The sequence below is a fragment of the Sus scrofa genome, chromosome 18 (assembly GCF_054392235.1).
Source record: "Sus scrofa isolate SSC_HxYL_T2T_F1_AM1 chromosome 18, Sscrofa_HxYL_maternal_Yorkshire_Landrace_v2.0, whole genome shotgun sequence".
Lineage (NCBI taxonomy): Eukaryota > Metazoa > Chordata > Mammalia > Artiodactyla > Suidae > Sus > Sus scrofa.
This window is the reverse complement of record NC_139400.1, coordinates 32,647,488-32,661,037: the sequence shown is the minus strand read 5'-3', so window position 1 is coordinate 32,661,037 and position 13,550 is coordinate 32,647,488. Positions and strand designations below refer to the sequence as shown.

Sequence of the window (13,550 nt, the reverse complement as noted above, 5' to 3'; positions counted from 1 at the left end):
AACCACTGCTCACTGGTTCTACCAACTTGCTTCAACCTCCATCATCTTCAGCTTGGATCACTGCCACTTCTCTACTAAGAATGTGCTTCCTGTCACATGCATGGCCTCCAAAGCCTCTCATACTACATCCTTATTCCTCTCTTCCTTCCTCTCCTGCTCCAGCCCTACTGACCTTGGCATTGTTCTTCGACCTCAGGGACTTTCTACTAGCTGTTCTTTCCACCTAAATGCACATACTTTCCCATTTTCTACATGAAACCACTCCCTGAACTCCTTTTGGTCTTTTCTCAAAAGACACTTTATGTAGGCTTCATTATCCTATTTCAAAATAACTTTCACAGCCTGTTAGTCCTTATACCCCCCTTTTCTGCTTAATTTTTGTTGTTAGCCCACAACTTTAATACATATTTTTCTAATTTGTTTTATCTACTGTCTCTCTCTCACTAGAATGCATGCTCCATGAAAGCAGGAACTTTTTAAAAAATTTTATTATTATTCCACAATAAATATTTGTGGACTGAATTGGACTATTCTATCTTTGTAACAGAGTATGGGAATAAAAATGCCTATTTAAGGAGAGAAAATACTGCTAAAGGATCTTAGATATCCACATCCTTAAAGAGAAATAAAGAGAAGGAAAATAATATTTATTAATGATCTACTATGTCCTAGGCAATCTGATGATTAGTTACATATTATTTAATCTTTGCACAAGCATTGATTTATGAATTCTCTCCACGTAACAAGTTGGAAAATTGAGGCCCACAGAGAATAAATAATAGATTTACTAAGAACAAAGATATGGTTCTAGTACATTATGCTCTTCAGTAAACCTCAAGTGTTACATCAGCAAAATGCATATTCTTTCTTTTAATTTTGATTTTTTTTGGGGGGAGGGACACCTGCAGCACATGGATGTTCCCAGGCTCAGGGTTGAATTGGCACTGTAGCTGCCAGCCTACACCACAGCCACAGCAATGCCAGATCCCAGCTGCCATCTAAAACCTACACTACAGCTCATGGCATTGCTGGATCCTTAACCCACTGATCAAGGTCAGAGATCGAAATCTCATCTTCATGGATACTAGTCGGGCTTGTCGACGACTGAGGCATGATAGGAACTCCTCTTTCTTTTTTAAAAGCAATATTCATTTACATGGTGGTGTGAATAAGCTTAATAACCTCAAACAGGTACTAGTTTATTTAAATAATACTAGGAAATAACAGAAAGAGGAAACAAAAATATTTAGGATTTTTTAGCAAACCCCAGAAAGTGTAAATTACCTCATTTCTTAGCCCCAATTCTCGCAAATCAGGGAAACCTTTATTTCTTACTTATGTCACAAGAATGTCAAAGGAATGAGATTCAGGAATCCCAAGCCTTGTTTAGAGGTTGTTTGCCAGGTATTCTATAGTATTTCTGGTTTTGGAAACAAAACTGTCATTTTGCCAAAAGCTGTCCTTCCAATTTATGGTTTTATGACAGTATTGTCTTGACATCCATTAAGCTTCAAATAGACTAGTCACAGTGGCAACGATTTTTTAAAACACACCCTAGAATCTAGACCATTAAGTTACTTAAAAGGGAAAAATCTAGCAAAGACTGAGTCTAAAAGGAGAACTAGAACTTCAAATATTCAAATTTATTAAATACACATATATACATGCAACAATACCTGAAGAATGAATGGCTTTGCTCCTTTTCTGCATCACTTCCATTAATGCACCTACAATTCCTGAAGTGGGTGCAGGAGTCGGCGGTGTAGATTCTTGGCCATCAGATACCTTGGAAAGTTTGCAAAATTTAGTAATATATCCTTAGCAAAATATCTTTGTCTCCAGAAAAATCTTATTAGAATTACTTCATTATTTTAAAAGAAAACAAAAAAGCAAACAATCAAGCTAAAGTAGGATTAACTAAATTAAGAAGAAAAAAACTGCTGCCTTCTTGGGTTATTCAAGATATATTTTCCCTTTACGTATAAGCCATCAATACATTCCCATATTTAGAATAACAATCAAACCTTTTCCTATAATACTTGCCCTTACAGCTGGGTTACTTCTGTTCACTCTACTACACAAAGCCTTAGCTAATGAGAAACTTCAAAATTAGTAAGGGACATTATTTTATAAAACAAAGGCAATATTTAAATTCCTAGAGTTGTTAGGTGAGAAGCACATTTTAAGACATATAAGAGCAACTGAAGAGACTTCCTTTCTCCTAGAAAAACTCAGCTTTATAAACTTTATAAGTTTATATATTCTATTTATATAAAGTCATAATATAAATATGGATAATATATATATACTACAATTCAAAATGAACTTTCCTTCTCATAGCATGTAACTTCCCTTTAAGATCAGATGTGTAGCTTTCAAAATGTACCTGCTTTACAAGGCAACTAACTACCCCTAACACAAGAAATTCCCCCTCTTATTTGGGGGGAAAAATCAATACCAAAGGGTCTCATTAAAATCTAATTTCTTTCTTTCTTTCTTTTTTTTTTTTTTTGTCTTTTGTCTCTTTAGGGCTGCACCTGCTGCATATGAAGGTTCCCAGTCTAGGGGTCGAATTGGAGCTGAAGCTGACGGCCTAGGCCACAGCCACAGCAATGCAGGATCTGAGTCACATTTGTGACCTACACCACAACCTACGGCAATGCCGGATCCTTAACCCACGGAGCAAGGCCAGGAATGGAACCCACGTCCTCATGGATGCCAGTCAGGTTCGTTAATCCAGTTCTTGGATGCTAAGCCACGACGGGAACTCCTAAAATCTAATCTCTATAAAAAATAATCTCTGACTCCAACACTCATTTTAAAAGATAGAATATAGGAAGGTTGCAGAGATTCAGGAAAAAAACACGATTTATAAAGTATTACTCTATGTGCACTTTGACTAAAATGAGCAGTCGTTTATACAAAATACTCACTTTGTTAATATTGTCCTGGACTTACATCATCCATGTAAAAGTATAGTATTGTTATAATTAAAAATGAAACAGCACAGGTGTATGAAATAATCACACACACACGCACACACACAGTTGACCCATGAACAACACAAGTTTGAACTGTGTGGATCCACTTCTATGCAGATTTTTGTCAATAAATATACTAGAAAAAAATTTTAAAGATTTGCTACAATTTGAAAAAACTTGCAGATGAACCACAATGTCTAGAAATATGGAAAAATTAAGAAAAAATTAGATATATCATGAGTACATAAAACACATGTAGATACAGATCTATTTTAACACTTACTACTATAAAATATACACAAATCTATTATAAAAAGTTAGAATTTATCAAACCTTAATGAACAGAAACAGAGGCAATACATGGCACCATTCCCTCTTGAGAGAAAAGTAAACAAACGTAAAGATGCAGTTTTAAACTATAACTGCCAAAGATGAACTGTAGTGCATACTGTACTACTGTAGTAATTTTGAAGCCACTTCCTGCTGCTCTTTCAGTGAGCTCAAGTGTTGTGAGAATCCGCTTAAAACTCCCTGGGATGCTATTAGTGTGAGCAGTCTGTCTCTCCAGTAAATTGCATGTCACAGTAAAAAGTAATTTCTCACGGTTCTTACGTATTTTTTTGTGTTTAGTGCAACACCAAAAACCTTAAATAAAAAGCATGGGACCCACATGAAGTGCCACTACTGATGCTGGAAGTGCTCCCAAGAAGTGGAAAACAGGTATGACATTACAAGAAAAGGTTAAACTGTATGATAACACAGTGTAGATTGAGGCCTGCAGCTTCAGTTGCCTGCCATTTCAAGATAAATGAATCCAGTGAAAAGACCATTGTAAAAGAAGAAAAAGAAATTCATGCATTCATTGTTGTAGCTAAACCATCAGGTGCAAAAACCCTGCACTTTTTGTAAAATAACTTTATATTTTGTATTGGAAATGCAACTTTCATGTGGATGCAGAGTTGCTATAAGAAAGGCATACTTATAGATTCTAACGATTTGAGAAAAAGTGAAGTTATTACACAACAACTTAAATCAAAAGAAGGTGAAGGATCTAGGGCTGGAGAATTTAATGCCAGCAAAGGATGGTTTATAATTTTAGAAAGAGGTTTAGCTTTAACAATGTCGAGATAACAGAAGCAGCTTCGGTTGACCAAGAGGCAGCAGATGAGAGTTCCCAGATGCCATTAAGAAAATAACTAAGGAGAAAGGATATCTTCCTGAATAGACATTAAATGCTGATCAAAGTGTCCCAGAAGAAAAATGCCACAAAGGACATTTATTAGTAAGGAAGGGAAGTGAGCACCAGGAGGTAAGTCAGGGAAGGACAGGCTAACTCCACTGCTGTGTGGAAATGCTGTCAAATTTACGTTCAGGACTGCCCTTATCTATAAAGCGGCTAACCTCCTCCTTAAAGGGAAAAGATAAACTCCAGCTGCCAGTCTTTTAGTTATATAACAAAAAGGCCTGGGCAACGAGAACCCTTTTTCTGAATTGGTTCCACAGACGCTTTGTCTCTGAAGTCAGTAAGTGCCCTGCCAGTAAAAGGACTGCCTTTTACAGCTCTTTTGACATAGCACAGTGCCCCAGGCTGCCCAAAACCTCATGACTTCAAACACTGAACGTGTCAAAGTGGTCAACTTGCCCACCCACCCCAGCACAACATCATTCACTCAGCCTCTAGATCAGGGGGTCATAAAGACTTTTAAGGCCCTTTACCAATGGTACTCTATGTAAAGAATCATCAACTACAGAAGAGAATCCTGAGAGAGAGAATACAATACCATCAAAGTCTGAAAGGATTACATCACTGAAGCTGTCATTATTGCTATAGAAAAAGCCGTGAGTGACATCAAGCCTGAAACAATAAATTCCTGCTGGAGAAAACTGTGTCCAGATGTTGTATACGATTTCAAGGGTTTATAACAAATAAAGCAAGGAAATTATGAAAGAGATCACTGATGTGACCAAAAAAAAGGTGGGGGCCTAGGTAAAGGGTTTTCAGATAGAGATTTTGGGGAAATTCAAGAGCTTACAGACATCACACCAGAAAAAAATCACAGAAGATAATCTAATGAAGACGAGTGCTTCCAAACCAGTGCCAGATGATGATGATGATGTAGAAACAGTGCCAGCAAACATACTGACATGAGACAATCTGCCAGAAAAAAGAGTTCTGATTATTTGAGCCTACTTTTGATATCTTTTTACGACATGGACCCTTCTATGATACAGGCACTGAAACTAAAGCTAACTAGCTGATATTATGATATAGTTCTATAAAGTCACACCAAGCGTGCCTGCTTCTTCTGCCTCCACTTCTACCTCCTGACACAGCAAGAACAATGCTTCCTCCCCTTCTTCTGCCTACTCAACAAGTATGAAGACCTTGATGATGATTCACTTCCACTTAATGAACAGTAATCATCATGCCTACAGTTAATAAATTTGTGTTGTGTATGTCTGTGTGAAAATCTAATAACCACACAGCAAGAGCTTATGGAACATTTTTGTGTCATCATCATCAGCACGTAAGTCTTCATCCTGCACAACACTGTGTGTAAGACTTGTATTGTAGTGATTGCCTACCCTTACGTAGACAAAAAGTAAGCGAGATATATACATATATATATATATAATTTTTTTTTTTTTTTTTTTTTGCTGTGCCCATGGCATATGGAGGTTCCCAGGCTAGGGGTTGAATCAGAGCTGTAGCCGCTGGCCTACACAGCAATGTCAGATCCCAGCCGCATCTGCGACCTACACCACAGCTCATGGCAACACTGGATCCTTAACCCACTGAGCGAGGCCAGGGATCGAACCTGTAACCTCATGGTTCCTAGTCAGATTCGTTAAGCACTGAGCCGCAACGGGAACTCCAAGTGAGGGATATTTAATATAAAAATAATGTGTTAGTTTTCTTTCTATTTTATAACTGCTTTCAAAGAATTACCTTACCACATAGTATGCCCATTTCTCTCTTTATTGGAGAAATTACCTATCAGTGTATTGTCACAGGTAAGTGGTTTTTGAAAAAAAGTAACAATGTTTCCAATATAGTATTATGACTGTAATAACATAAGCCATAAATTATAACATTCATTCATTAGTATATAGGCTAGCTACTGTGAAACAATCATATGGAATATATTAGGCTACCATAAAGCAACCATACAGATGCTTCTTCATTATCAATGCATGAATTATTAGACCTGTAAATAAATACAAATTTTTCACATTCTTTTCATTTTTGACATCCAGTGTTAGGATTACATATAACACCTACATGTTCGTATTATATAAGACAGTATTGATGCAGGTACTAACAGATGATTCATCTTCTAATCAGATGTAAACTTATAATACCAATAAATTTACTTCAGTACTATAAATGTATTTTCTCTTCCTTATGATTTTCTTAACATTTTCTTTTCTCTAGCTGACTTGATTGTAAGAATACAGTGCAGAATACATATAACATAAAATATGTGTAAATTGACTTTATATTATTGATAAGGCTTATGGTCAACAGTAGGATATTAATAGTTAAGTTCTGGGGGAGCCAAAAGTTATACAGATTTGACTGCTGGAGAAGCTGGCGTCCATAATCCCTGTGTTGTTCAAGGGTCAACCGTATGTATTTGGAATTTTAAATCATTTCCTAAAGAGAAATTGCTTTATTAGGGCAAACTTTTCATTTTGGTGTTTACAACTCCTCTCCTAATACTACCTGTCTTTTGGACTTACAGATCTTTTTCTTTTAAAAATACTCCAAATAGGTCCTCACAAGATACAGACTCATTCATTAGTATTTAGATTTTTAAGAACCTGTGTATTATTACTGTAATACAGAAGTGCTAAAAATGAAAAACAAATATTTTCAGGGCTTTGAATTTTAGCATGAGGCTCCAAAAGAAGTATTAACAGCAGCAAGAAATACAGACCCTTTAAGAAACCTGAAAATACAAAGCAGAGAAAGCAGCCAGAGTACAACCCTGTCATAAACACGTTGTATGAAGCACCTACTTGGACATAGTGCTACCTGAGGGCTACGGGATTCAAAATACATGTAAGTGAATACATATGTACTTCCTGCCAGCTCTTTAAAGTAAATCTATGGTTTTATGTTAGTTGTATTCACCATCAAATAAATTGATGATTTACACAGACTATTTCAAGAAACACTGCTAGAAAAATTTCAACTGCAGAATGGTTATTTTTAAAAAATGAAATAAAATTATAGACTCAGATCCTATCTATAACATACTAATAATTCACTGATTAAGCCCTCTAAGATAATACTCTGAATATAATCAAAAAGAAAGTGATTAAAACAAAAATGGCCTACATTCATAATGGAAAACATTTTTCTCTCTAAAAGAAATTTAGAGATAAATTCACAGGTTTTAGGGGGAGGGGTAAGGTGTGGGGGAGGACTGGGATGGGAAGAAGTGATGAAGGGGAGAGTAAATGAGAAATTTAACTCACCAACTTTTTAAATTAAGAAAAGAGGACAGAACTCAATTCATTAATAATATAGAACCTTATAATCACTAACTGAGAGAAGAAAATAAGAGTTGATTGTGAAGAAGAGAGGAAACAGAAAAGAGAAGCAGAAAGGCATGTAAGGAACTGGAGATGAGGGAATGATAGTGACACAGGACCCAGCATAGATTCTTTGGTAAAAGCTCATTAAAATCTACTATTTACCTGGGCTGTGGTCATTTTGACACTAATTCTCCCCTCTAGCAACTATTCAAAGTTCTTTAACTGCTCCTGAGAAATCTTTAGTCTCAACTAAATGGGAAGAGGGAGGAGAGGTGTCTGTTCACAGGCTGATCCAAGAATCAACCTGAATACACGTTAAAATTTACCATCCATAAGTTGTCTGAAGCCCTGCAGAGTAAATGTTCTGCCTGGAACAGAGAGACTACACATAAAGACCCAGAGGAAGCATGTCTTTGTTAGGCAGGTTAGGTTCTAGGTCAGGGATCAGGAAATTACTGCTCATGGACCAAGTCTAGCCTGACCCCTGATTCTGTAAAATTTTTTAAAAGCCAAGAATGATTTTTACATTTTTAAATGGTAGAAAGAAAATAAAAAGACGAATATTTGTGATATGTGCAAATTATATGAAATTCAAATTTCAATGTCCATAAATAAAGCTTTATACAACGCAATCATGCCCATTTATGTGCTGTCTATGGCTTCTCTCACGGTACGTATGTCTATAGCTGCTACTTTTGTGGTACTAGGCTGAGTTAAGTAGTTTTAACAGAGACCATACAGCCTGCAAGCTTAAAATGTTTACTATGTGGTCCTTTAAAGAAAAAAGTTTGCCAACCTTTGCTCCAGAAGATTAAATGATCACCTCATCCAATTCGGAGAACCCAAAATTATCTGCCATCACTACAGAAACCCTTATTACAACTCTTTCAGTTTTTTGTGGAGTCTGATTCTCCACGAATCTAAATTTCAGAACATGTAAACTTTAAAATATGGTTTAGTTTTCAGAAGTTAATGGAATGAATTTACAAAAATGATTATAATTGGATTCAACAGGGCTAAGTTTACTTCTGTACAGTTTAATAAAGATTTTTCTTTAAGTTTTATTTAAAAGTCTAGAACGATGAACTGCAAACACAGAGCAACATTTTTTAATATGAAGTTCTAAAATAGGCAAACTAAACTTATGGTGATAGAAATCAGAATCAGTGATTCTTTTGGGAAGAGACAGGCATGAGGGAACTTTCTGGGGTGATACTGTATAGGTATAAATTTGTGCATTTTATGAATATCAGAAATTCACAGGGTCAAAAAAACAAATACCACGAGAAAAAGTAAAAAAACAAAAGAATAGCAACCAAAAAAACCCAACCCCTTTTCAAAGAGGTCTTAAAATTACATTAAAATTCCATCATGACAGGTAATCTAAACTGAAAAGAACAGATTACTTACAGATTTCAGCTGAATACCCTGTCGTATCTGGTCTAAAAGTGCATCCCTTCCAGAGCAGGACACCGGTCGACTGTTCTGTTCCACTTTTTTAAGCTGAGCACCCTCTCTAATTTGATCTAAAAGAGCTGCTTTGCTTCCAGCAGGAGTTGGAACTTGATGGTCACCATCAGAAGGGAGGCCGGGGGGAGGTGGTGGCCCCGGTGGAGGTGGAGGTGGAGGAGGTGGGGGTGGTGCCGCTGACCCGGCCACCGACAGAGGTGGAGGTGGTGGTGGAGGCCCTGACGGTGCTGAAGAGGGAAGGGCTGGAGGTGGAGGAGGGTACATCCTATTTGGCGGAGGTGGAGGGACTCCTACGCCTGGCCTGGACGGAGGCGGCGGTGGCGGGGCAGCTGTGGGAGCTCTTGAAGGTGGCGGAGGAGGAGCCCCTCTTCCCCTGGCAGGAGGGGGAGGAGGGCCTGAGCTATGTGGAGGGGGGGGAGGAGGAGGCGGCCCTCCCCTTGATGGTGGTGGAGGTGGCGGTGCTGAAATAAAAACAGAAAAAAAGAAACCATGCTTTTTTCCCCCACAAACATCATACTGAAAAAGCAACTCACTTCAACATGTATTTAAAAAAAAAAAAAACAAAAAACCAGTATGAGAAAAAAGGCTTCATCTTTGTATTTATTTTACAAAGATATGTGAGCACTGATGATATCTCACAACTCTATTTGGGAATACTCAGCCTAAAGAACACCTTCCTGGTCTTTCTTGAAAAAAAATAATAGCTAAAATAGTACAAGTGAGTTTTTAGTAATCAGCATTACTTCTCAAGGTAAGGGAACAAAGAAATTTTTATATAATAATAACAAAAATATAACAATGAAATTAAACATTTTGATCAATAACTGTTATTTTACATTTTAATAAAAATTAATGGAATCTTCTCTCTTTAAAGAATCAAGTATATTTGTTTTATAAAATTAATTTCTATTCAGAATTAAACAGCTAATGCAGCATAGTTTATTGGAATTTATTCCACTTAATGTGAGTTAAACCCAAATACTTTTTCTTTTAAAAAATAAGCCTTTGTAACCTAACTTGCATAATTTATGTCCTATATTTTCTGTATGTATAGAATATATAACAACATATAATATATATGTAATAAATACATAATATATAATAAACATTGTACGATATTAATAAAAGATGGTCAGCAATTCTAGTGATGGCATTAAGGCCCAGCTGAAGGCATTAAGGCTAACTACTTACTTAGGAGACATTAACAAATCAACTGAGATTTCTAAGTACTGCAAAATTAAAGTTATTAATAAAATATTAACATTACTCTGATATATACATTCTTATTCTACTTAGGTGAAAATGTAAGATAAAAGTAGGAGAACAAATCCAAAGTACAAATTTTCTATGTTTTTAGAGGCATGATTTTGCCAAGAGGATTCACAAACTTGTATAATAATGAACATCATTATTTCTCCACTCATTTAAAGAGTGAATAGAAAAATTAACTATTTTTAGGAATAAAGAAATCCTAAAATCCATAACAGCTATTTGTATTTTCTGAGAAACTGTAATATTATTGATGAATTTTCTACAGTCTATACAAATACAAATACCCACCTTGATTTCAAGTAACAATAGGCTTAGATGCTCAATGATGCAATGATACCAAAGAGGAAAAAAACAGCCCTCAGTTCAAAGTAAATCAAACAGTATCTTTTGATTTCATCTGGGACAATCATGGGAAATATGCCATAAAAATATGCTATCAAATATAGTTATAAACATTTAGACATAATATGCAGAAGGGCCAATACTCATAAGGGTATTGTCTCCTGGCATACAAACTTTTAAAACTGGAAATAATACATAGCTGCAAACAGGAGTGTCATCCTACCTGGATCAGACCATTACTGAAGGAAGCTCCTAATATTTACACTCAAGGCATATTGGAGGTCTGGGTGTTGGAGCTAAGGTTCACTCAATTTTCTCACCAAATCCAAAGCAAGAAAACTTAAAGTTGCTAAAAGCAAAGTCCTTTTCAAACACATTTTGTAATAATAGGGTAAAACCAAGAGGATATGACATATGTATAATATGTGTACTCTCTGAATAAGACAGTACATCAAATTCTTTCAGCAGATACAAGAACTTCATTTTTAATCAATTTAAGGAGTTCCCATCGTGGCTCAGTGATTAACGAATCCAACTGGGAACCATGAGGTTGAGGGTTTCATCCCTGGCCTTGCTCAGTGGGTTAAAGGTCCGGCATTGCCATGAGCTGTGGTATGGGTCGCAGACATGGCTCGGATCCCGCATTGCTATGGCTCTGGCATAGGCCGGCGGCTACAGCTCCCATTAGACCCCTAGCCTGGGAACCTCCATATGCCGTGGGAATGGCCCTAGAAAAGGCAAAAAGACAAAAACAAACAAAAAAAACACCAAAAAAAATCGATTTAAGATCTACATTTCAATAAACAGTATTTGTCGAGACTGGCATTTTTATTACTTTGTTGCTTGTTAATCAAGAGGAAAAGGACCCAATCTATTCTACTACAAAAGGTATTAGTCATTTCCTGTGGTTCATCAAGGACTCTGGAACCAAAATCTTTTCTATGTACAATGATGTACTTCTTCAGTAGAAAGTATTAAAGTTCTTTTGAACTTGCAATAAGTACATTTATTACAATAATTTGGGATTCAGCTAATACTCATTCAGAGACACTAAATTTTTGTTCAGGGAAAGGGAGAGCCTTTATTTATAGCGAATAAATTATCAGCTGCATCCAGTTTAGCTACAGTAAAAGTTCAGCATTTCTATTACCTAAGAGGCATTTCTATTACTGAGGAAGTGACCATATTTTGGTGAAGAAAACATATTTTACCAATTTTATATTTTTATGGCCTATATCATACCTACATAAAAAGGAAAGTATGCAAAAGACATGCCATAACTATAGATAAAAAATGTGTAAGAATTAAAATAGGAGAAGAGAGGAGAGATGGCACAATATTAGTCGGGTTTACATGCACAAAAATGCCTGCTGAGCAGACACCATAAACTACTATGAAAAAGCCTGATGGCCTATAGATTTTCAAAACTCTAAGAGTCGCCAGAAACACTGGAATCAGAATGACAAGAATTTTTCATAGGTATTTTAAAAAAGAAATAAAGTAAAAAGTATGACACCAAAGTTACAACAAATAAAACTGTTTTTACCATCAAAGCTTAGTTCTTTAGAAGGGAAGAAAGACTGAGGTGTGCAGAACAAAACTTGTCTTGATAGTACGAAACAAAGAAAAGCTGATATACTTAAAGATAATTTAGTATTACTTCAGATCAAATTAAGAGTAATTGGTAGATAACTCTAGATATTTGATATTTAAGGGAATTATAAAGCAGAAATCATGAATATAACTAATATTTAAATGAAATGTACTACTATAGAATTCAGGAAACACTGAAGAACTGTTCTCATGCACAAGATCAAGCAAACCAGATAAATATTATTCAACACAAATTTAAATTTATGGGAATATTGACAATTCCCTGAGAAGTCATTTATAGAACTACTTACATGGTTTTGGTCAGTCCTCCCCATTGTGCAAATTAATATAAAAGTGTAAGTATATTTTACATAGGTTATTGGAATAATGCCAGGTATAAAAAGCAATCACTAAAAATAAGTATAATAAGTAATAATAAAAAGAACAGTGGTGCTGTAAGAGATTTTATAAAAATCCACAGAATTTCAAAACAACTATCTAAACTACAGATAAAACATGAGATCTGACTCATACAGGAATTTCCTTTTTACTTTAGCATCTACATGCCCCAAACATTAGTTTGAATGGAGGGCAGAAACCCTTACTGGATGTTAGATTTGGAGGCAATACAAATGAACACTAGTTTCTTGGACAATAAATACATGCATAATTTAGAACACTGGGTCAAATAACATTCCACATACATACCACTCCATTGTGGTGGACCTACAGAGCAGATTATTATAAATTAATGGACTTCAAAAGACTGCACAGACAGACAACAAAAAGATACACTGGAAATCACAAGTCTATTACTTGGTTTCAGGTTTTACAAAATATTTTTTCAAGACAACTTCATAAACTTCTCCCTAATTTTTTTTAACGCTTCTGAACATATTACATGTTCTGCCTAGAAAAAATTTCCTTAATAAAGCATTAATCTGTCTTTTTACTTCCACTCTAAAAAATTTATCTTCTCTAAGATCATTCTTGGGTATATTTAGATCTTTAGGTTCTGCACTGGGAGTTGGATTCTTGAATATGAGAATCTTTATAGTAATTTCCCAAAACATATTTTTTAATACCTTGTATATTTTCTTTTAAGTAATTCAACTGAGGAAAGACCTTGCCTAAAAGAAGCTAGAATAAAAAGCAATAATAATAAAGTTTAAAAAACGAACTCAGGGAGTTCCTGTTGTCAGTGTTAATGAACACGACTAGTGTCCATAAAGATGAGGATTCGATCCCTGGCCCCACTTACTGGGTTAAGGATCTGGTGTTGCTGTGAGCTGCAGTATAGGTTGCAGACACAGCTCGGATCCTGCGTTGGTATGGCTGTGGCGCAGG

General features: G+C 35.8%; 1 protein-coding gene across 2 annotated transcripts in view; it reads right to left on the bottom strand.

The window, feature by feature from the left end:
• Window positions 1–13,550, bottom strand: part of WASL (WASP like actin nucleation promoting factor) — a 67,260-nt gene that overhangs the window by 3,988 nt on the left and 49,722 nt on the right. The window contains exons 9-11 of one of the 2 annotated variants that reach the window (XM_021079051.2): window positions 12,912–12,929; window positions 8,937–9,457; window positions 1,677–1,785 (exon numbers count right to left, since the gene is read on the bottom strand). In XM_021079051.2, the coding sequence (XP_020934710.1) occupies window positions 1,677–1,785; window positions 8,937–9,457; window positions 12,912–12,929 (648 nt within the window). The remainder of the gene's footprint in view (window positions 1–1,676; window positions 1,786–8,936; window positions 9,458–12,911; window positions 12,930–13,550) is intronic. The other variant, XM_003134725.6, reaches the window with a different exon arrangement.